Source organism: Zootermopsis nevadensis, unplaced genomic scaffold, assembly GCF_977971745.1.
Source record: "Zootermopsis nevadensis isolate Lab colony 2312 unplaced genomic scaffold, Znev_1.0 Znev_ptg000061l, whole genome shotgun sequence".
In the NCBI taxonomy this organism is placed as follows: Eukaryota; Metazoa; Arthropoda; class Insecta; order Blattodea; family Termopsidae; genus Zootermopsis; species Zootermopsis nevadensis.
In genome coordinates this window covers 1,963,702-1,988,747 of record NW_028259192.1, presented here as the reverse complement: position 1 = coordinate 1,988,747, position 25,046 = coordinate 1,963,702, and the positions used below count along the sequence as shown (strand labels likewise).

The window sequence follows — 25,046 nt, the reverse complement described above, 5'->3', positions numbered from 1 at the left end:
GAACAAAAAATGTTGAATACCACTGGACTAGATTATAACAATGCATTACTATCTGCAATAAGTCATAAATAAAGACAGACGCAAATGTGACGAGAAAATTTCGAAATATTTTCGCCCCTGAAATCTTTCTGGATTGATCTGCAACAAGACTTTCAAAACGTATCAAATGACAATTATAAGCAATCTTCGGACACTAAAATTAATTAAAACTGCAAAATAATGAATGCAGGGTCATTTAAAAATACTTCCCTCAGTTTCCTAAGGTCAACAGATAGTGAAACCGATGGCAAATGACAAGATAACACAAGTATCATGGCAGAATCACTGTTATTATTATTATTATAGATGTAAATATGTACAGCTTATTTGTCATAAAGTCGCAATATTTCATATTTGAAATTATAATTTATGTTGATATATTATAAAAACTGCTAACCTAATATATACTTATATATACTCTTGACAGCTAATAATTAATTACAAATGTTTCTGCATGTAAAGTTAACAAATGATCTGACATTCCAGAGAGCTTAACATTCAAGCCAGTAGCTCGACACTCTTCCTTCTTCCGACTAACTGGGAAGTATTTAGAATTCTTTAAAAATGCAATCTCACGCTACGCAATACTACAGAAAAGCTTACTCAATAACTCTGTTCCAGTAAAATTCATGTACTACCCTCAAATAACAAAATATTAACATTACAAATAAAATTCCTGAAACATTAATATTAAATAAAACTCCCATCCAATGGGGCGTACGCTAAACATCCATTAGTCATAATTTAATACAATAATTAAAAGTTTGTACAGCTAAAAAATATCTAAATTGTTACGCAACTCATAATCGCGATGGACGAGATATAAGCCACGGACCAGAACAATCTTTCTGTAAAGCGAGAGCGTTCAAAGCAATTTTGAATCTCCATAAACTTTTATTTCTCACCATTTTGGGTCCTTTCAGTGGGCCATCTAATAATAAATTTGCCCACTTATGATCGAAGGAAATTAAATTTTCCACCCCCACGTACAAACGTCAGCAGGAAGTGGATCTATTACACTCCTACAAATGGAATATAAATTTAACAAGACAGTGGTACAATCTGTAGGCAAATTGTGAGGCATTTTATACGTTGCTATCGTCTCAGAAGTTAAATAAATGTATCTGCAAATATGGAACAATTAATTTTGAGAGATGAACCAAAGTCCATCAAATTTGGAGAAATAAAAATAAGTAAATCTGCAGTCAATATAAAGTTGTACATTCATAGCCTCTTAAAATATAAAACTTCTAAGATATCGTTTGTAGGTATCAAAAACAACTTTTTATACCATGAAAACTTCTTGAATATTTTAGTTTTAAACTTCATTAACCTTTACCGCAGTACAGTAGATTTAAATCCGAGTAGTATGGGGCCGACGGCCAGACTTTAAGTCCAGGGTTAACGGTATGCTACCGTGACGCATGGTACCGGCTGGACTGCACATAAGCTGTGATGCACCACCAGTAAAAGTTTAATATACCATCTCTTTCAGAACTTTCAAAATGTAGCCAGGTTTAGAAGATGAAGGAAAAATATAAAAGATGAATCAGAACTGTCGAAATAAGATTCGTGATAAAACCGCAAAACACACATGAATGAACCGAGCAAAAAAAAATATTAGAACAAAAATAAAAACAAAATCCAGGCAATTTTCAGACCAAATACAGGAACCACATATAAAGGTCATAAAAAGGATATACTTTAACCCAGTACTGTACCTATGTATTTGTCAGAAACGTACGAAATTTAATGACTTATGTAAATCTGTACCAGGTTCACAGTATGCCGGACTAAACGTTGCCAAGAAGTCAACTACAGACCTTAAGCAAAGAGAGGTTTAGTAAGGTCACGAATAAGACGGTCTGAACAATTGCGTATCTTTGGAACATGTGTGAGAGGCTAAAACCTTGCAAGGGACGAAAAGATAACTCGCACCAGACTCAAAACCGAGTACGAAAATGATATACATGACCGGATCTACATTATTTTTGCGTCAATACAATCTGAGAGACTTACAGTCCCCTTAATGCGCGTGAAAACTTGAGTGAAGCCGATTACGCAAATCCCAGTATTCAAGTCAAACAGTTCCAATTCATATGCTCCGTTAACTATTATTTCTCTAAGAGATGCCTCAATGACACAAAGTCTGACAAAAATTTGTAGAGTATTTTAATAAACATTAAAGTCCCCCAATGAGACTGTTTATATATATCAACATTTGAACTGCTTCAAGTACGTTCCCATTCATTGAACTTTTCTTGATTTTTTTTAAATTCTGAGAACAAATTTATTTCAAATCACTTGACCACAATATTGCATTTAACATTTACTAACCAGGAAAAGACAATTTGAAGCCCCATACTACATCTTTGCTAGCAAGACTTTAAGCTACGTTGATGAAGATTGAAGTGACAGGCCCACTGAAATCAATGCAATTATTTAAGGCATCTGTATGGAAACTTACATAGATTCCAGTCCGACAGAAATTACATGGCTCTAGCTCCATTATTTTCACAAGACGAAGCAACAAGCAGGTTTGTTCAGACATGAAGCACATTTCATTACTTCTTAGTCACAAAAAGTGAAAAAGAATTATACTAAATCTCATTTAAAAATGAATAAAGACTGAAATTATTATGGCATACTACAGTAATTTGTTTCAAATACAAATAAAATGTATATAAATAACCAATTGTTCTTTCAAAAATGTTCTTGTAAGAAGCAACATTTTTGTTTTGTTCATAAAGTATTATTTATTTAATTAATGGATCATGAACTACTATAGAAATAGAAATATACTTCCCACTTCAAATATGAAATAAGGATAAATCCTCGGATGGCCAGAGAGGTTTTATATAAACACACGTGGTTTTCCTTTGTTTCTTCAAAGGAATGCAGTGAAATCTGATCTTCTTAGATCCTTTTCAATCAGTCATACAAAATCATCCAAACATCTCATTTAACATAAAAATAATTTCAATAGCTGAAACAATTATGAATTCATTAACACAGTCCTCCTCAGTGGCAATGCAGAAGATGGCAAGCTGCATACTTGCTTTTCTGTGCAACTAGACAAACTCCCCCACCCCCCTCCTGTTACATTCCTTTCTAGTTATTTTGCTAAAAATAGGGATAAATTTATGTTTCAAAAATTAAAATTATTCTTGTTATTACAAACAACTTCAAATAAAAGCAACCATTTAAAACATATTAACGAAATAGCTGGAAGTTTTAGTACTCACAGAGGATCTTAAACATCAACATCATATGAAGAATAATATTCAAAATTATTAAAAACAGGCAAATATGTACAAATCGTAAATATGTTTGTAGCAAAAGAAACAGCATCTATTTGTACTTGTAATGTAGGAAAAGAATGAGCACTTCACATTGAATAATCAGCTGAATTCACTTGACAAGTATTAAATAAAATCCAGATGGTACTGTCACATAACCTCTCTTTTGGCATAATTCTGACATGATCTTAAAACAAGCAAAGTTTATCTGCCCTTATACAGAATATTCCTTTGTCAAAACCATGTATACCATACAACTACCATGGAATATTGTTAGTAAATTTGTATTTAAAAGAAAACTACAAGTTTACTTACATTTTTAAAATCTTCTAACTTCATTTTAAACTGAGCACAGTAGACACACATGTATATCATCATCTCCAGGACATCATTAACCTCAACAGCTGATACAATTCACAGTCATTATCAAGCTACTTATTCATGTATACCCAAGTGTCCTACACACCTTAGAAACCAAAGAAGAAATGAAGAAACCCTGTCAAGCTAAATACAAAATGGCATTACTAAAAACAGTACTTTACATTGCATTTCATCAGACACTTCCTGTATGACAAATATTAATTGTAAATAAATTTATATTCTTCAGCTAACAAAAGCAATACCTGTGAAGATTAATTTTTAAACAGTTGCTTGAGAAATTTTTTTACACATAAACTGATTGGAAGTGATTTCTGACAAAGAGCTTTGGAGCATAACAGGGCATTAAGAGATTATAGTAGAAATTAAATAAGTAACACGGAAATGTACTGGAAGGAAAAAAGGGTGATAGAAAGTCAAGGCACTGGACTGAAACCCAAAAATGAGCAGAAGCAGAGAAGACAGAAGAATCTGAAAGAGAATAAATGGGAAGAAAAAATAAGAAGGCAATACATGGCTGTAGGTTAAAACTTTTTTCAGAAAGTATTGTCCACTGGCAGCTTTTTGTAAATGCCCAAAGCAGGAATGATGAATGAAAATCTTAGCTTCAAGTTGAACACTAAATAACACAGAGTTAAATAAACAATAAATACTGTACTCCCTAAACTACAAAATGCACCCAAATTTTAAGAAGATACCTCTGTACCTTCAGACTGGAAGATGCATGCAGATTTCAGGCAGCATTTTCAAGAGAAAATATAAAATACTGTATAAATAAAAGAAAAATTATTCGGGTGTAAACCTTCTAAAAAAAACCTGAAATTTTTTTAAAACAGAACTATATGCAGTACTGTCAGGGTAATTTATGAGAAAAAAACTGCTGACATTGTGAATGCTAGGACATATATTCACTTGTTTCAGATTAGTTTCTGTATTCTTCCATTTCTTGTAATTGATATCTATAGCTATACTAGTCCCCCTTACTTTGAAATAAAAATAATTTGAAAAACATGAGACAGCTGCTTATGCCATTTAGTGTATAATTATATTCAAACAAGGGCAAAATATCATTCTATATGGGTGGAAAATTTTCCTTACCATGCACAGAGAGTGTCTGAGGTACGCTACATTTCAAGAACTAAACAGTTACCAGTTATGGCACAAAACATTTTAAAACAATACACAATATATTCGACACTTCCTCCCCTTCCACCCTCTTTTTCACTTGTCATGAAAGAATTTTCTATGGACACTGTTCATTCTATGAATTAAAACAAAATTAAAGGTGGCAGGTCATAATAATAAAATTACATACATTTACGAGGCGCATCCCAAAAGTAAGTTTCCCACTCGTCCCACAGCTAGCAAACCTTATATTGCGCAAAGCGACTGTGCGTACGTGATAGAGCAATGACGTAGCATGGCGCATGCACTAACGGTACTTCCCGCGTTCTCACAGTAGCATCGTTGCAGCTGTTGAAGATGGAGGTTCTTATTCCAGCTCCCGCCGACTGTGAAGTGCGGTCAGTGATAGCGCTAGGCCGCACACGACTCGACGGACAGCAAGTCTCCTGCAGGAGTTCAGCTGGGAGGTGTTTAATCATTCACCCTACAGCCCGGACCTCGCTCCCAGTGATTTCCATCTTTTCCTACACCTCAAGAAATTCCTGTCCGGTCAGCGTCAGCGTTTTGAGAATGACAGAGAGGCGGAGATGGTTGTCACACAGTGGTTCCAATCCCAGGCGGCAGACTTCTACGACACAGGTATTCAAAAGTTGGTCCCACGGTATGACAAATGTCTCAATTCCGGTGGCGAATATGTTGAAAAATAGCTGGACACTTGCTGTATCTGTTGCAATAAATATTTCCATGAAATTGTGTTTTGTTTCTGTAAACGGCCCCAGGGAAACTTACTTTAAGGACGAGCCTCGTATGAACATCATTCTCAGCTGACATCTGCTTCTTTTCAGATCCGACAGTGCACATTTCTTGAAAGACTCGAAAAAGATTCTACATTATGCGAAGTTGTACATGGGTAGTTACTGAAAGATTCATGTGTAATATATTCTTATTCTTCACTGGAACTTACATTATGTCTGAAATACATTTTATTTTAGATCTTTGTTATAAAGGCACAGAAGCTAAAACAAAAAAGTAAACATTTTAACATGTATGTACAATGTGTGTTGTTATCAAAATGGATACAAGATTTAAAATAAAATTCCAAAAAATGACTTAGTTATTATTACAGTTCAACTACTGCGGTAAAACAAATGGGACACAAGCATAACGCTGCAATGAAGACAATAACTGGAAGCCAAATTGTTTATCACTTAGGCCCGGTATTTCTGACACACAAGAACAGCAACTGTTCAACTGAAGCAGTAATATTATGTAACTGCACTAACAAAGAAAACATTTGAGCATCATAATATTAGTGCAGCTGCAAGAGTGACAGTACTCCAAGGGTTACATAAACCTTAAACCTAATGAACAGTGACTGGGGAATACAATATAAAATTCTAAACTTCTGAATTTAATTTTAACAAAAAGAATTATATTTAAAAATTATAAGCTGAAAGCTTCTCTTTCTTGAGTTTGAAGCAAGTATAATTTAATGCATGATAATTTTATTTAAACATCTATGTATCAAGTATGAAAAACTGCATACAATTATCAAAATTAACACATCGCACTTTTTAAAGAATATGCTTTCCTGTATAGGCCTCATGTTTTAGGTTAATTCTGAAGTACTGTTGTCCCATTTGTTACTGCCAGGATGGACACAGCCACCCAATTAAGATGTTACCAATTCATTAGCATATTTAATACCTTAAAAATATGTATGTACATCAACATTAAATTAAAAGTGTACTTGGAAAATAAAATTCAACAGAAAACTGAACAGAATTAAAAGAAAGTTTCCTTCATGTGGAATGTTTGTATTAGCAGCCACAATCAAGATTTAGGAGATTCACAAGTGGTAAGATTGCATTCATCAGCAGAAAATCAGTGATTACATTATAATATCATTATAAATTATTATTGTCCCTACGAATATGTAAATGACATTGTCAAAATGTGATGTAAATGTTATTATACTGCAGTATGAATAAATGAAAACTGAATCAATTCATCAGAAATCACTGTCATGGTAATCCAACGTACAGCAAATATTACATACAAGTCTCTTCAAAAGAAAGGCGAGCGAGTATATGGGGAACACCATCGAGGAAAATTCATCTTTCTGATGTGCAACAAGTTGTCTCTGAGTACGATGGTTATGGTGGAAAAATAGATTAAAACAAATTAACACGTAAAAGTCCAATTTTTATCACCACCTTCACAAGTGCATCACAGAAATGTTGGCACTCCACGACACTTGATAAACAACACCACGTCATTTTGAAAACAAGATACAAAGATTACGGATGTGAAAGAAAAGGGGTATGGCAAGTCAGCTTTATGAAAACCTCTTTTAAGAAATATGAATATCAGAAATGGGGTTTGTAACAATATACTCGAAACTACATGTAGCTCCTCCGTAAGTTTAGAACATTCAAGCCAATTAGAAATAAAAACCATGATGTATAATGTTTCAGTTAGAAAAGCACACAGTAATACCAAATGCAGGTAGCACGTAGCAAACATTTAGAAATTCGTGTGAGCAAAGCAACTCACAATGCATCATCATATTATAATGAGGGTACTCACTGCTAACATGGCAAGCTGACGCCACTCACAGCACTTGCTCAAACACGGCCATCCTTCTGCGTTTTCCGACATAATGTTAATATAATGTGCCAAGCACACGAAGCAAAATTTTTGTATTTTAAAAGCACCCTTGATTCTTACCAAGTCATATGTGGCCACAGAGGTTGCATACTGCAACGTAAAGCAGAAGACATCATATATACTGAACTATTTGTCACAGTCAATTTCCCTGGCATTTCAAAGACATCTCATGTAAGTCTTTGATGGCTCTCAAACAACGGCTATGAATCTTGAAAGCATGTAAATATATTACAAACCTGATGTTTCCATCATACACAAAAATGTTTATCACAGGCACATCTCCTCTTGTCTCCAGTAGGCAACACCATCTGAAAGAAAATTTAAAGCTTCTTTTTATCAGTGCTCAAACTACGTAACTATGGACTGGTACGATTGTAGCGTGTTTTCATTCATAGACTGACTTATACAGCATTATGCGATAAAATTAAAAAAACATACTGAAAAAATAGGTTTCTCCCATAGAAGGCCACCATCTGCATATATTATTTGAAGTAAGGAAGAATTGCTAGAGAAATAGAAGGACTTTTTACTGTACGTACTTACAAAAATATAAATAAAACTGGCTGTAGTAATTATCACGGAATTCACAACATACAAAACTGATCTGACATTATTCTCCTCAAGTTAACTTCATACACAGGTAAAATCACTGGGTACCATCATTATAGATTTTGACATAATATTCTGCGTTCATCAAATACAGCAGAAAATATGGGAAACGCAATTCATTCTTCAGTTAGAGTTATACGATGGTACTCACCTATCTGCAGTAGACAGTTCACTTGAGTCATCCTGAAATATCAGCAGCCGAAGACCGCTTGTTCCTGCTTGACGATGCCCAGGTACAACGAACAAGAACTAGTTTTAACAACTCACCAGAGATGGCACTGTGGTGCTTTTCTCCCTCTGTGCTATCCATGGGTAACAGACAAGCTGGAGGGCTCCGAAGATCACAATTAAACCAGCATCGTCCCTTTCTATGCTCCTCTAAAATGTGTACATTAAAATGTTGCTGTACCTAGACAGAGGACAAATACTGTTTCCCCGCAGGAGCAGGTCGGGGTGCAGCCTGACTCGGGGAATCTGTGCGGTTCTCAAAAAATGCTGCCATATCTCTGATACAAAACGAAGGTGAAGTCTGGTGACCATGGCAATCTGCCGACGATCTCCTCCTTCGACCGTCATTATTAACCCTATCCTCTGGTGAACGCGCCGGAATGGAGGCAGGACGCCTGTCAGCATCTCCAAACTTCCCTGTGGCAAAGAACAATTACTCTACACATGGTCATTTAACAATGTTATACGAGATACAGAAATTACTTAGCCTGAAATGCGACTAGAGCATGATTCAATATAGCAAACTGGAAAGGTTAGCTAGCTGGTAGAATATTTAGCAACTGTAGACTCTACAAAAAGTATCAGAAGAATTAAAGGAATAATTACTCAAAAGCTTGGTTATGTTTGTTATTTAATGTTACTGTATCAATTGCTGAGGTTAGTCAGCATTAAACAGAATGCTAACATTATCACATATACTGAACATGAATGGATTTTGGAAGAAGTTGTAGCATAATTTGAAATATTATTTTTGTTTCTGGCTGAAATGACTGATGGAAAGTCCAAAATATTCAATTAGGGCAGACAGTGCGCAACTGAAATCACAACTGGGCTAATGTCTACACAGGGAGAGAGGCATGCTAACTCCGAGTCAACCAATCCCGTAAGATGAAAATAACTAGGCAAGGGAGTCATGGCCTGTTTCAAGGCAATATCCAAGCATTCATGTGGTTATTAAGGAAAACCACGTACTAAAATAAACTTTGTTATAAAAGTTTTATGTTCTGTGGTCTGTTCCTATCAAACAGTTGAGATATACAGCTTTTCTGAAGCAAACGATTCGTGGGATACCATATAAAGGTACAAATGATTGCATACGTTCCAAGACATTGCAAGGAACACGTCAGGAATTTAAGACCTGTATTTGAGTTCATGTAACCTAATAATTTACGTAAAGAATATGTGGCAAGTTTCTGCAATCAGAGCTATAAGGTTAAATGAATCCTAAAATGCAAAATAACAAAAGTGAATCGTTTTAGTTCTTATGTGCACTGCAGAGTCTCTGCTGGTATACAGTGTGAAATCTGCAGCCAACACGTACATACTCACCTCCTGAAGACAACCGTATCTCCACAGCAGGATTCTCCTGAGAGCCTTCAAATTTGCCAGTACTTCTCTTTCGCATCACATGCTTATCAGCTGACAACGCTAACCTTTCACTGACAGCTGCTGTCCTTAATGAGACATGTTGTTCAACTTCTTGTTCTGTCTCAGTATTTGAGAACTGTCGCTTTGTTTCCATTGCATTCTCTTTAGGACCTCTCATGACGTACGGTTTACAGTGATCCTGCGACTGGTTTTGACATACTGACCTACAAATTGGTCTGTCTGCATCATTAATAACAGGATTTGAAGTTGGTCCCATACAGACAATCATGCGATCTGAACCAAGTCTTTGTCTCACAGTCACACAGGTAATTGGCGACTTTTCAGGAATTGTAGAGGAACCATTGAATCTTTGTTTATCGCTTGTAGATGAACGACGGTGATGTACATTTTCAACCTCCACACTACCAAGTTTTGATTGCCTGTCCAGCTGTTCAAGGCTTGATGTATTATCATAACTAAGTTTACCTGAAAGTTCACAGTCAGTATCTTTCGGGCTTACACTTCTCCTTGCAAACCTCCTTTCTTTGGTTTTTTCCAGTGTTCCAGAGAGCAGTTCAGTACCTTGATGAGACTGCGTCATAATTTCTCTCTCTCTTTCATCTCCTGTACACCGAAAACTATTGCTACGCACTCGATCACTTCCAGAAATGGAGGAATGGGACATGTCTGTAGACTCATCTGTTGGACTTGACACAGTTTTTCCCGCCTTCTGTTTTAACCGCTGTAAGATCTCATCTCGTTCGCCACGAAAACTCTCCGAACGATATTTCTCCCTAAGGAACAACCGCCTCTCCTCCTTGTAGCGTTCTATCCGTTCTCTTCTCTGCGGATCATCAAGGCCTATGGCTGCAATAGAAATTGGTTTCTCCATTGTAACACCAGCCATTTCAGAAGCACTCTTATGTTTCTCACCATCATTCTTCCCCAAGAGATCTCCATGCTCCCCTGTATCATTGATATCTGGTGAAGTTTGTACACGCACTAACTGGCCAGGGTCTTCACTACTGGAACTAAGAAATTGGCCTTCATCTAATGACACACTCAAGGCAGTTGAATTAGCAAGCTTGTTCCTCGCCGCCTTTGCAAGCCTTGCTCGAACACACGGTGGTAATGCTGTGGATGAATTGCCATGTGAACTGGGATCTGAACGACGTGACAGTTTAGGAGTAGCTGATGTGAAACCAGACTCTTTTCGAGACATATTTGGACTCACGGAGATGAAGGTTTGATTGGGTTTGGTATCCAAGGAAGTATCTGAAACAGTGATGGAATGAGAGTCCAGCTTTTGATTTAATGGTGAAGTAACGGAGCTGAAATTCATGCCCAAGTTTTCTGTGGTTTCTTGGCTAGGGAAACTGAACTGCGTATGAACTTTTGTGGAACAGAAGGAATGGTCATCAAGATCCTGCTGAACTAATGTTGGAGAAGTCTCAAACTTCGAAAGGAGTTCTCTAACATTACGCTTCATGTTCTGTTTCAATGACTGCTGGGAGACCCGATCACTCCCTAAAAGAAAGAAGCATTCCTGTTAATTAATTGAACCAATAACACCAATTACAAACATAACAAGAAAATGTTTAAATTGTGTCATAATATATATATATGTTTACTGGTTTACATAATACTTTGTCAAATGCATGGGTCCCTTCCCTCCCACCTACAGGTATCATAAATAAAAGTAAAATACTGAACTTTTTCTTTGGAAAGGAAAACAACCTAAAAAAGAGGGTGCAGGAGAAACTTAAAAGAGGAACTCACTGTCTGAAGATGTAGTGCCATAGGTTATAGGACTTCCCTGCCTCCATCAGGGCAATGATGATGGAGGCAGCAAGGACCTCCAAAATGTTGGCAAACTCCTACCAGACTACACAACGCTACAACCCAGAAGATAGCCATCTTCAGACTCACCGCCACAAAAACCTCAATTAAAACTCACAGTCTGTCCAGTTCACCCAGTATTTCTCAGGGAATTAAATCAAGAGATTAGATAAAAATGTAATTTACAGAACGAAAAAAGTTATGTTTACAAAATTTTGGTTAAAAACTTCATGGGAAGAGGCCACTTTAGATACTGTCTAGCTGTAATAACAGACATGTCTTATGGACTAGTATTTCCAATCGTACCACAACACAAAGTCAAATTTTCCACTTTCATGTAAATACCAGTACATTTCTTACATTAGAAGGTAGTGACGGCAATCATAGTTTGTTCAGATAAAAGTTCTGTTTACTTCAATAAAAAGTATTCCTTTTAGATTACACGAGTTAAGCTCACTAAATATAATGGCCTCTGCAACCATGTTCCAAAACCAATATGAAATCTCTTTCACAGTGTGAATTATTCACAATTGTGGGATAAATCTGTAGGTTAAGAATGGGAAAAATTTCTTTGTTTCCAATGATTCAAGTTATGGTCTCTGACCATCCTGTCCTCTGCAAAATGTGAAGAGAGACTTCTGAAGTGAAAGCATTGATAGGGAAGGATTTCAAAAAGAGTAGTACTTCATGAACATACTAAGAAAACTGAATTTACATTATAGTTTAACTAATTGATGAATTTTAAACTTGAAAAACTGGTGAAATAAAGGTTAAATTCTTCATTAAGATGAAAAATTTAACAATCCTCCTATTTCATCACAAACTCAAAACAAGACTAATGCCACTGAATATTAACCTTGGTTTGCGATACGCATTTCCTCAAGTTCCTGCCTCATCCGCCTCTCCCGAAGAATATCACGGCCAATTTCAGATTCAAATCTCCGCCTGTTTGCGTTTGGATCCGAGTTACCCAACCTCCGATGCTCCGGAGACAACTGTGGAGATTCTGTAGGAGCACACACTGGACTATCTGCAGACTCATTCCTGTCGGTTGTAGTTCGATTTTCAGGAGTCTTTATTCGCACAACCACACGTCCTTCTACCACAGAACCACAAAACTTGCTTGCCTCCTGATCGTTCTCAACAGCGATGCACTCAGTGCCCTGTGAACCAATCCCTGTCACTGAATCACAACTATGAATCTCAGGGACACAGTCTGCACCACTGTCAGATTTCATGACGCCATCCGCACAACTGTAATGTTGCCCAACATGACGAGGCTCTTTTTGCTCACAATACCCTGTTGATAGTCCCTCACCACACGCCTCTACAAACGGCACTGAACACTCTTGTGGCATCTCACAACCTCTGATTACATCTTGACTCTCCACAAACTCCTGAGTTACTCCCGTCTCTTCTGCCTTAACCACTTCTAAGTCACAAGTCCTTAATGACTCATATGTTTTATCAACTGGGTCCATCACATCAAACCCTGATTCTTCCAAAAGTTGGTTTACTTCGTGGATTGACCGCCTGAAATATCTCACTTGCTGGTAAACTTCTCCATCATCTCTGAATTTGACTTCATCTGCATTCCCTAAACTCTTTCCGGAAGAAATGGAAGTAACAGGATTCAACTGTAACAGAATAACACTTACCAATATATGAAACATCGAGTTTTCAATTATTCGGAGTACAGAAAGCATCATTAACCAAAAACAAAACACTAATTTGCTTTCCAACTATTTTTAAACTGAAATATAAACTGATCTGTCTTTGATAACAGAACTCACTATACACGAAAAGCTTCTCATTATTTAGCACTTTACGACTTGTTTTATCCCTCACTCGTTGTTAGGTTTTGTGACGAGTGTTTAATGTACGTCGTCGGCAACATTCTACGCATTACATTCACTGATTAAGTTTCCTTCGCTGTGATTATGAAGTCTCTAGCACTTACTGACTTTCGCCAATTGGTCTCACTGCCTTCACAGTCCCCCAAACTCACCAGTTTCTGCGCCAACATTCTCAACTTCCTCCTAATCCTCCCATAAAATATCAACTTGCCTGCCATCCCATAAAACATTAAACAAACCATGAACAACCATGCAATAAGATGGCAAACTGGACATCACATTAAAAGACAAGTGAACAAGGCAATGTATAAGAAACAAGCCACCTTTAATGGTCTAACCTCATGACATCATATGGATGACGATTTTCATTCCTCGGAACAAAACATCCACAGCACAAATCACTGTTACCGAGTATCTGCTGGTAAGTGGTACGGTTCCACAACGATCTTACCTGAACATCCTCGTACAGATGCTCCTCATCACAACTGCTGTTCGGCACATTTTGGTACACCTGCTGCCTCTTGCAATCTGGAGACAACTGCAAACCATTGCAGTCTTCCTCATAACGTGCGGTATTTGCAGGTTCAGGTGCAACATCATGCGGTAGCCTCTGACCATCATCTGCTATGGATTCATAAACATCACGGTCCTTCCTCCTGGATGGGACATTTTCATACCTAACCGTAGCCTGAGATTCAGCTACTAATGGACTAGTATTTTCTACTAATTTATTTTCTTCTGTGTGCACAGGACCAATCATATTGACATATTTAGAATCATGAACTGCCATTCCGTTAGAACGGTCGTTAACGTCTGACATGTCCACATTCGTAACTGATCCCAGCACATTCTCATACCTCACCCCACCACACTTTGCTGCCTGTGTAAGCATATTTTCATAACTGTTCTCACCATCTAAATTTGGTGTTAGTCGTGGGGTTGGGGTGGGCGAAGGGGAGAGACTGGGTGCACCTAGCCGATGATACTTCGTGCTGCCAGGTGTGGCAGGACTAGGTGTAAGTTTTGGATCATAATCTGGCGTGTTGGTGGTACTGCTGTTGCTACAAGTTTCTTCATCCAGGAGTGGTTTGTACAGGAGCAGCGGTGTGTCAGGAGTCGGCAATCCAGAGCTGTGCAGCGTGAAGCTTTCGTTATCGGACACCGTCGCTTCTGCCAGTGATGGACTCGTATTGTTTGTATGAGCACTGGCTGTGGTGATGGTGTTTGGAGGACTGTCAGCTGCAGCTGGGGAGGTCACACTGGGAGACTTCAGATCAGGAACATTTACATACTGATAATGCGGATGAACTTCGGCTTGCACCAACAACTGCAAAAACAAATGAATTACCTCGGTTACCCAGATACAAAGCATGATTTTTTGGGCATTTCAATGTGTCAAAAACCAAGAAAAACTAAAAAGCTGTCCCACTACACACCATTTAGGTGCTTGAGGGGAGAGCTGGTATAGCTCCTACTCATTCTTAACCTCAGCACTAGGTGGGGCTGAATGGTTAATGTCTTGCCCCAATCATGCTTTACCCCCAGGAAAGGACCCCAATACCCATTGGATAGGAGGCTAGGTGGGCCCCAGAGCTGGTCTGGATGCAAAGGCTAGAGGAAAAATTCTCTCCCCCCGCTGGGGATCAAACCCTGGTCGTCCCCAGCTCACCAAGAGTTATCTTAAACTGATGTATCATGTAACCCCAAGTGCCACTATTTGTCATCACTAATATTGGAGTTACAAAGAGGAAGGCATTCAATAACATTTTTTTACATTTCAGTGAACTTTTATTTATTAATATATTAAATTACTGTACAGTGTGCAAAATACTGTACTTACGATCTTCAGGGGAAAAGAAAACGTATAAAGGTATAATGCAACGTAACAACTTTTGCGATAGCACTTACATGTTACCATTTCATACAGTATTTCTCTTGACTATGAACTAATTTTTTAGAACAAAAATACAAACCAACTTTGAAAGCAAAATTTGTCGTACTTGTAGAATAATACTTCTGCATGTTTTCATCTTTGCATTTTTTGATAGGAAACAGAAAGATTCTGAACTGAATGGCAGCAACCAGTCCCCAAATTTAATTTTTTGTTAATTTATGTACAAATGAAGTTTTAATTTATTGTTGTCAACCCCACATATTTGAACTCTGCTACATTCTGAAAACTCATTAGCGATCAATATATTTTCACTTTGTGCTGTATTTTGGTGACGGGAGACTGGACATATACAGTGGCAGCTCCAGGAAGTGGTGGGAATCATCTGCGTCCACAACCCAGGTGTCTGTTGTCAGTTACACAACAATTAACACAGGTTGTTCTAAAGCATCACTAAATTCAATTACCAAAAATTCACATGGTCACCAAAATCGCTTTCATCACATCTTCTCTTTACCACATGGCGCTAAAAACGTTCCCATCATTTCTTTTCATCAACCACAAACAACCGACTGGACAGCAGCCCAGTCCGATGTTCTGCCAATCGGGTCCTGGCATTAACATGTAAGTACTGAAGAAGACAATGAAAAATCTCAAAAAAAGTAATAAACTGCTTCCCTGGCTGAAAATCTAACTGGGTACCACCACATATAAATTCGATGAATTATGACTAAAATAATCTCTTGATATCACTCCAAAACAAAAAAACACCCTCGGACTGAGTAAAACTGAAAAGTCCGTAATACATTCTCATGTTTACCCTGAGGAAAGAATACAGAGATTACATGTAAGGCATATGGTCAAATCCTAACCAGAGACCAGATATTCCAAATAAGAAATTAAGACTCTTCACGATTTTCCTAAGTTCCACCAGATAAATGCCGCACATCTTCCTCTCAGATTTTCCCCTATTCATCATTCATAAATATCCTATAGCATGCACTGCTCAAGAAAGCAGTTTGTAGGCGTGTTCTGACAGTATTTCATAAAATGTAGTATCAAACGAAATTAGGCTGACTGATTATGCTGAATTAGAAACGACTGGAAATTAAGAAACTGTGTGAGGAAAATCACAGAATTCCTCAGTAAGGACAGCCAGCTCCTCATCTGAGAATCAGAAATGGCACGCCTCCCAAAATTCAAGTCAAATATAAGACACATCACCTCCCCAAATATAAGTCAGATACCGTGCCATACGTTGACATTATTTTATTCCAAAATTTGATACAGAATCGTAAAGCAACCCTATATACAAAATAAAGACGCTGTATGAGTGATACCTGCTGATTCTCAGGACTCTGGCTGTCAATGTAGCGCAGCTCTGCTGTCGAACATGCTAGTCGCTCCTCCAGTCTCGATCGCTTAGAACGACTGGAGCCCTGAGGTGAGATAGGAGCTGCACATGTCTTTTGTTTCTTTGGCGATGGGTCAGCACTGGGGCAACCACTCAGTGGGTCCTCGGGCCTTGCACGAGGCACTGATACCCGCTTGCTGTACACCTACAATTCACCATCACAGTTTCTTCACTGATCGTAGCTTCTTATGGAGTTATTTGTTTGTTAGTTTGTTTCATGCCACTTTCCTGTTAATTTCACTGTAACCTATGCAAAATAAACTTTGGGAATTCAAACACTTGGAAATGACAGGAACAAATAAGTTGATGCCCATTATGTAATAAGCAGCAAATTTTTTTCAAGAAATGCATGGTACCATCCAGTTCAGAGCCCTTCATTTTTCATTTTTGTGTCTACTTTATCAAACTTACAAATAATAAATATTGGTTGTTGTTTCTATAGCACAACAGCCCGAGGTACTTAATGTCTCCATCATCAGGGTGATCACCCTGATAATGGAGGAACTAAGCACCTCTAAAATGTCGTCAAACTTCTACAAGACTATATGGCACAATATCACAGAAAATAACCATCTTCATAATCGCCACTGTGAGAAACTGAGACCTCACGAAGATTTGTGCACATTTCTCATCTCATACTCACCATCTGTTGTCGGACCCTGACTGCAGCACCCATGCGAGGTGATGCCTGCGACATGACGCTGCCACTTCCCGCTGATGCAGATACCAGTGTTTCATCCTCTGAAAATATTTGCATCTCTGATTCTTCCAAGTCAAAGTTCAGATGAATCTCACTGAGATCCAGAGATGAGGAGAAGTGGCCTTCAGCATCCTCTTCTGGCAATTTGGATGGCCTACAGATGCGACAACATGGATTACAGACACGGTTACAAGGCTCTGAATCCGATACTCAATAAAATAAGATTCTGAGTTAAATGTATTAGTAATATTTTCTGTTATGACACAATTTCAACAGAGATAAATTCTACTGCATATGGACAGGCCTATGATAAGTTGTGTCTCGACATGTTTCTGCAAGTACAGGCAAGTTCATAGTTCATTTAATTGCTTCAGATGTTATGGTTGGTCTTAACGTCCGAGTATTATTACATGGCCATTTATCAACGTTTGAGAGTAATGAGCAATGCACGTGGATTAATTTTTGCTAGAAGCCTGGAAGGATGGTAACGTAAACAAATCAAGTAGCATTTGTAAATGCAACAATAAATAAAGCACACGTCTTTGAGCAGTCGAATATTTTAGAGAGGGACAAATATCCGTTAAAAGTACAAGCATCCTAGATGGCCTTCAACAAGTGAAATGATGGACTGGTAGCTCATGTGTGTTAATTAAAGTAGCCATGAATTTTGGCACACCCCTGAATCAACCAACAAGAAGACTGAAGAAAACAAGTAGATGAACGCAACATGGAATTATAAACCCGCAAGGCAAAGTGTTGGAAGCCAGAGGACAATGAGGCTATTACAGACACCAAGAAGGCTAACCTGTGAAAACAAGGAGAACGAAAGAAGAAAATGTCTCTCGCCAAATGCTACTCTGTAAACACATGAAAACATCAAAGCTGGAGTTATGTTACCTCACTACAGAACTGGCGTGGACTGGTGTTTCTGCCAGGTGATCAAAGTACGAGTCATGTGATACAGAGCGACTGTGTCCACTCGATTTATTGCTAGCTGGCCCCGGTGACAAGGTGTCGGGGTCCGAGTTCTGCTCGGTACTGGGTTGCGACTCAAGGTCCAAAGCAGCGGAGTTTCGACACGAGTTAGCTCCAGATGCAAGGGATTCGGCGCTCTTCACAGGACGCAGTCTCCGCCGTCCCTGAGCCAGCTCATTTTCAGTTACGGCTTTCTCCTGTTCATTAACATTTCAGAAATGTCATATCACGTGGTGAAAGTCACAACAGTTCTGAGCCCTCTATTATAGCACCTTGCATCTGCCTCTCCTGAACAACAAATTTAGAAGCTGATTTCACTGTTAAATTTTTCTGAGAAACATTTTTCCCCTTGAATCTATGAGTGTGGCATTCATTTGTACTATTTTTTTAATAAGATGAAGAAGTAACTGGTAAACTTGGGCAAACATTTCATAAATTATCTAAAACGGAATGTTTTCAGTAAAAGTTAAAAATATTAATTGACAAAAACAGCATGAAACAGTGGCACAACAACATTATAAATTGCTTTGGTGAATATATGAGTATGTCCACAAGACTGCATTTAGTTGTTTGAGGAATGTCTTCTCTCGTGGCTGTTTATTGGTGTTAAACCTGCGGATTCTGCTACCAGGGAGTCAGTTAGTTAGTGTTCATATAACAAAAAGGACAGTTTAGTTTAATATCATACAGAATTACAACTCCAGAAAGAGACATGGAAAAGTAGACAAAGTCATACAGCTACATGGACAGCCCTACCCAATTATCTATGGAAAGTACATTCACCCTTCATCAGCCATCATGCTCAATCTCATCCACTGGCCTTAGCAGAATCCACTTTGTGGATGGCAGCACCTCAGATATGGATTCATTCACCTCACCGGATCGATGAGAGTCAACTTTCTCGTTACATCATTTCCAATCATGAAGATATTTCTTACACTCTTCTAATTTGTGGATGAAAGCATGGACTGACCTGATTGAGACCCAACTCCGATGGTGTTGAAGCTTTAAGTTGCTGTGGTCCCGAGCTCTTACGTCCAGATTTGCTAAAGAAAGACTTCCAGCCCAATGGAGATCTTTTACTTGAGCTTCCACTGCGTTTCCGGCCAGAACCCGGAAGCTCGATAACTGTATGGTACTTGGCTGGAAGGTTTGCCGGTCCACCACCTTGAGAACAATATTTTTTTGTTGCAATAATTAAATTACGTCAGAAAGACTATAACATCCACCACCAGAGAAAACAGCTTACAGAGACAACGAAGCACAATCCTAAAACATAGGCGTAATAATTCCATTCTTCACCACAGGGACAGCATTTATAGGATATGTTCTATATTGAGGATAAATATTCCGAGGAGTGGAGGGTGGACACACACACACCACAATCCATTACAATCTCTATAACAATACCTGCACAATTGTCACAAGCATAGATTGCTGGAAATACAGAAAAAATAAGCTGTCCATAAATTAACCTTGACCCTAAAATGAAAATTAAGTAAATAACAGAAGCATGAACCCTTTTAGAACATACAATGACTAAAAACTTAAAATATACAGTGCCATGATCCAACTAAAAATCATGCCTCAAATTCTACGACAGTTTTTGCACAAAATAAGCGATGTATTTATGTCTTGATCAAAATAATTTGGTACCTTCCACATAGATTCGCACCTTCTTCAGTGACCGTTTCACGCTATCTTACTCCGAGTTGATACTGAAAATCCAAGTTGTTTCACCGAGGAAACAGATACCCACAGTGTCAGAAGGTGCTTTATCCATATCGTGCTGATTCCTCCCACCCCAAATTTATTACAAATGGAATCAATTAAACATTTCAGATAATCATTCAGCACCAGACAGCACCTAGTTAAGTAACTCGTATAATTCTCAGTAGATGGCTGTTGCTCGATTGAACACACTATGCATAAGTCATCTTTACATCAGGTGGATGGTATAATTCAGAATTAAGGTGACATCCAGTGTGTTTGGACTTCCTGTAAACCTTTGTATATAATACTGAACCCTTTTTGTAACTAGAATATCTGGATTCTGTTTTAACAGTGAACTGAGTAGATCTGAGACTGGATGTGACTGAGAAACTCCAATAACCTCTCTGAGATGTGTGGCCACACCACAAAAGATCATCGATGATCCAAGTCACGTGGTCAGCTTTAACTGCACCATATCTACAGCTAATTTAACAGTGTTCCATGAACAGATAAGTTCCTGTGGGCATACCATCTTTTCATTGGAAAAATACTGTCGTCCACCTTGGAATATATGGTTTGTAGACAAAATTTCAACAATCCCATAACGTCCTCAACTTGCAAGGGAGTGTATTCTGAAAGTTTCTTACGACCTGTAACACGTCATCAAATGGCACACTGGTAAAACGGCCACAACATCGAAACTGACCACGGCATCGCAGTCTTTGAATTGAAGGAATTAAATAAAAATAAATATGGCTAAGCGTGGACTGCATAAAAATGTATTTGTGCGACAATTTTCTGTGCAATAAAATGTGTATGTCAACTCTTACCAACTTCAATGTACTCCTGTTCTGCTTTGCCTGATGACAATAAAGCTCGTGTGCGGGCTTCTTCAAGGGACAACAATTTGGTGGGTGTGGAGATGGCAAGAGATTTAGGTCGGCTGCGCTTTGGAGTCACTGGAAACAATAAATTGTACGAACTACGTGTAGGTGGCACTACTTATACAATCTCAAACAAATGCCCAATGTAACTGATACAGCATTATTCAAAACTCCAAAACAACATACAAATAGTCCTTATAGTTCCCGAGAAACATGGAGTAATTACGTCTGTTATAAAAGAGATAAAGTTACAATCTGAAACGCACTAGGAAACTGCATTACCTTGAGGATGAGGCAGGGTGCTTATTGGCGGAAGACCATCACAGAAGATGAGGTCAGTGTAACAGACAAGAAACTCTGTGACAACAGCCTGAACTCCAACACCCTGCAAGGCAGCCACTCCACCCACTTCAAGCTCCTTACAGCGCAGAAGATTTGGAGCCCACACAATGGCCACATTACGAGGGGTCATGCCCGTCATGTGTCCACGTTCTGCTACCCGGGCCAAGTGCCGCATCAAATATTCCAGAGTTCTGTAAACAGTATAAATAATCCATTTCACAGCATATATTTTCTAAATTAAAGCACATTCTACTAATCACTGAAAATATCCCACAGAAATCCTTAAATCATATGAGGAATTTAAAAAAAATTTCACTTAAAATGTCCACTCTGTATAATACTTCGCCAGACTGTTCATGAGGATAAAACAAAAGTCACTCATCTGCCAATAAAATACCAGGTGACAAGTAATGAAGTAGTAAGAAGAAGAATCAAAGTGAATGTCTTGCCTGGCCAAGTATTAAAATTTCTCGGACAAACTGATACATTTAACTGAATTTAAGCAACGAAGTTGCTTGTCTGTACATTCTCTGGTGCGTTAACTCGCGTTATAACCGACATCACTAAGTTCCCATACAAACAAACCTGTAATGGGGTGGTGGAAGTTTCTGCACAGCGTCTCTCATGCGAAGGAGTCTGTAGCCCTCTTCCTGACTTGACTGAACAGCGTTTACAAACGTGTGGTAGAGCTGGTACGTACACAGAGGGTTTGGAAGCTCGCGGAAATACATCTTGAGCAGCGATGCAACCGAGTGGATGTCCTGAAGAATGGCCTCATCCTCGTACAGCGCAGGTACCCGATCTTCATCAAATGCATTTCTGCAAACATTTAAATTATATAGCAGACTCCCAACTGCGTCGGGAAATATATACTTTTTCCGGACAATCAAAACCCAGGATAATCCACAAAAGTGAAAGTAAAATATGCGGAACGTAAGTTTACTTACAGACATACAATACTTGCAGTTATACAGATTTACTAATAACAGAATGCATTTTATACAAAATTTAATAAAGTACATTCCAACTATTTTTAAAAAAAAGGATTCCAATGGACAGTAAGTTTTAGCAACAACTGATGTGTGTTAACACTTTAAATAATGTGACTGTTGTATTTATTCCCTAGTTTTTTAAACATTCTAACTTTTATGACAGATTATATAAATTAATTTTTAATTTTTGTTCAAACAGACCCTGGTTAATCAGGAGTCTACTGTAATCAGTAACATCAGCTTTACATCCTCTGCCAGAAGAGAAACGTGGTCTTAAGACTCATTAACTGCAGTAAGGATATTATCTGATCCATACAGCATTCCTCTACCACAGTCGCCTAAGCCTAAGAGCTCTTAACACAAACATTCTTCTAGCACAGAAATAATATATCAACAAATGAAACCAGCATAAATGTGTATAAAAATGGCTTTCAGGGTGTAGTCATACCACGTGTTGAAGAAATGTTGAAGTGTCTGCAAACACTGTTGCTGTCATCTTCAGAATGAATGTCTACAGCATAAAAGGGATGCTGTAAAAAAAGTCGTGGCAGTGGGAGACGTGCGCGAGGTGACATGATTCAGCGGCAGACCAACAGGACGGTTGGTGGTAGGACTGATGGGAGTTGGGATGTAATTTTATTAAATGATTTTTGGATGGTATCGATACCTTTATTCGTTAATAACCTGGAAATTGAATAAATTTCTACCTGGATGACTGCTCCTGATGTAAGGTTTAAATCAGACAAACAGGTTGTCACAGCCACACTAGAATTTTGGAACACATTAGAGACCCTTTGAGAATCAATGATCAGCTGTAGAGAAATACTCTATAAAGACCAAACATGCTATCAACTTTGACAAAAGAGAAGTCCTAACCAACTTCCAGGCTTACTACCCCTGCATGAGGAGTCAAAAGAGAGTCCACAATACCTCAGGCAGTATATGGGCTGGTGTACGAGGTTCTAAAATAACATACGTTAAAATACACACAAAACAAAAACGACGTAGTTCAAAACTAGACAAATATGTGCTTATATCAGACTGTAATAGATTACCTGAGTTTCTGGATATTTGATGTAACACCGGAGAGCCGATAGATGCCATCCACAATACCATGGCTTTCTATGAACTCAGCACAGCACTTCAAAACCATTGGAACTAGAAAAAAAAAATTCACAGAAATTGAGTCTCCTGAAACAAAAGAATTACAGTCCATGTAACAAATTAATCTGTAGGTTCAAAAATGTTAACACTGGCCCATGATCTGATCACATTCTAACTGAGCTAGAATCTAGTCTAATTCACCATAACCCATATCTCAAGATTTGTTACGATTTTTCCTCCAAGAACACTGATATTTCCAGTGGTTCAAATCTGAAGATTTCTGCAGCAAAATTTCAGATAATCTGTGCTATTTCCCCACTCACCATGAGATAGTTAACATCATACTCTGACAATGAAGTATATTCATATTTTATTCTGCCACAATACTGAAGGCAAAACTGCAGCATTTCTGTCTGTCCAGTCAATTCAACTTGAGAACCACTGGATGGATCTGAACGAAATTTGATGTGGAACTTGTACCTATTCTGTACAACCAAAACAATTGTACTTTTGAATACTCTACAAGCAGCGATAACAAAATGATGGATGAGGAAAGTTGCGAGGTAGACACCGAGATGCTTTGACGCGGTAGCCATAGCGGGAACTATCGAAGAGGGTGGATTTAATACTTCTTAAATGAATTTTGCAAAAAATACACAAAGATATGTGTATTACAGTATGGAATATATTTTTTTCAAAACCCCGAAGGGACTTTGTGGACACACTGTATAATCATTTCTAACTGTACTAAAAACATAGGTATAAGCGCATGTCTCCCTACACTAGAACTATTAACATGCTGTCACCTGAACTTACTTTCATGACCGGAGTTGAGTAAATGTTCGCCAAGGTCACAGCCGAAAACTCTCTCCTTCAGTATTCCCGATTGCTTGAGTCGCCTTCTCGAAGGACGAGACAGGATGAAGGAGCGGAAGAAAGCGATGAGCTTGCCGTGCTTCCTCAACACAGGTTTGCTAGGCTGTTCAGGTGTAGGCTGTTGGGCCAGGTGGGCTGGAAGCTGCAGATTGCGGGGCACTTTGTCTCCAATAACTGCCACACATTCACAAGGGAAGAAACCGACCTGGAAGCCTCGTTTGCCACGCCACCACACAGATTCTTCTGGGGGCGGCATGTCAATCACGGAAATCATGTCACCTACCTGAAGGCAAACCGACTGAATTAAAATCTGGACATAAAGACCATCGATCACGTTCATAAAACTTTTACATCAGACATCAGTCACTCTGAGCAACGTAACGGATTTAGTCACAAGACAGCTTCACTGCTTTAACCTTCCTACCTCCAAACCTACGGCTGCAACCAACAAAATAGCTGTCAAGCTATTTATTATGAAATTATCAAACAGATGCCTCTCTGCGCAAGACAAGGAGCGGAAACTGTCGAAAAGAATATATCTATGAGTCCGAGCAGTCTTATCATACGTATTAATAGCGCGAAAACAGTCTCTCAAGCATCAATCAGACTGGATTGTGGCGGACGTCGCAGAACATCACTTTTACTAGCTCAATTGTTTTATTCACGCAGAGAGAATTAAATGTTATATCAGTCGCTACAGCCAAGTTTAAAATTATCGCAGAAGAGTCATTTAAAATAACAGAC

The 25,046-nt window shown here is 38.4% G+C and overlaps 1 protein-coding gene across 8 annotated transcripts in view; it reads right to left on the bottom strand.

Annotated features, from left to right (window-relative positions):
• Positions 1-308: 308 nt before the first annotated feature.
• Positions 309-25,046, bottom strand: part of CdGAPr (GTPase-activating protein CdGAPr) — a 95,252-nt gene continuing 70,514 nt past the window's right edge. For 7 of the 8 annotated variants that reach the window (XM_087340837.1, XM_087340838.1, XM_087340841.1 and 4 more), the window contains 14 exons: positions 24,243-24,581; positions 23,378-23,480; positions 21,916-22,149; positions 21,271-21,521; positions 20,935-21,063; positions 19,365-19,558; positions 18,314-18,588; positions 17,360-17,570; positions 16,643-16,861; positions 13,863-14,738; positions 12,412-13,192; positions 9,678-11,243; positions 8,530-8,765; positions 309-7,819 (listed from right to left, as the gene is read on the bottom strand). In XM_087340837.1, the coding sequence (XP_087196963.1) occupies positions 8,530-8,765; positions 9,678-11,243; positions 12,412-13,192; positions 13,863-14,738; positions 16,643-16,861; positions 17,360-17,570; positions 18,314-18,588; positions 19,365-19,558; positions 20,935-21,063; positions 21,271-21,521; positions 21,916-22,149; positions 23,378-23,480; positions 24,243-24,581 (5,414 nt within the window). In that variant the 3' untranslated portion in view covers positions 309-7,819. The remainder of the gene's footprint in view (positions 7,820-8,529; positions 8,766-9,677; positions 11,244-12,411; positions 13,193-13,862; positions 14,739-16,642; positions 16,862-17,359; positions 17,571-18,313; positions 18,589-19,364; positions 19,559-20,934; positions 21,064-21,270; positions 21,522-21,915; positions 22,150-23,377; positions 23,481-24,242; positions 24,582-25,046) is intronic. The other variant, XM_087340844.1, reaches the window with a different exon arrangement.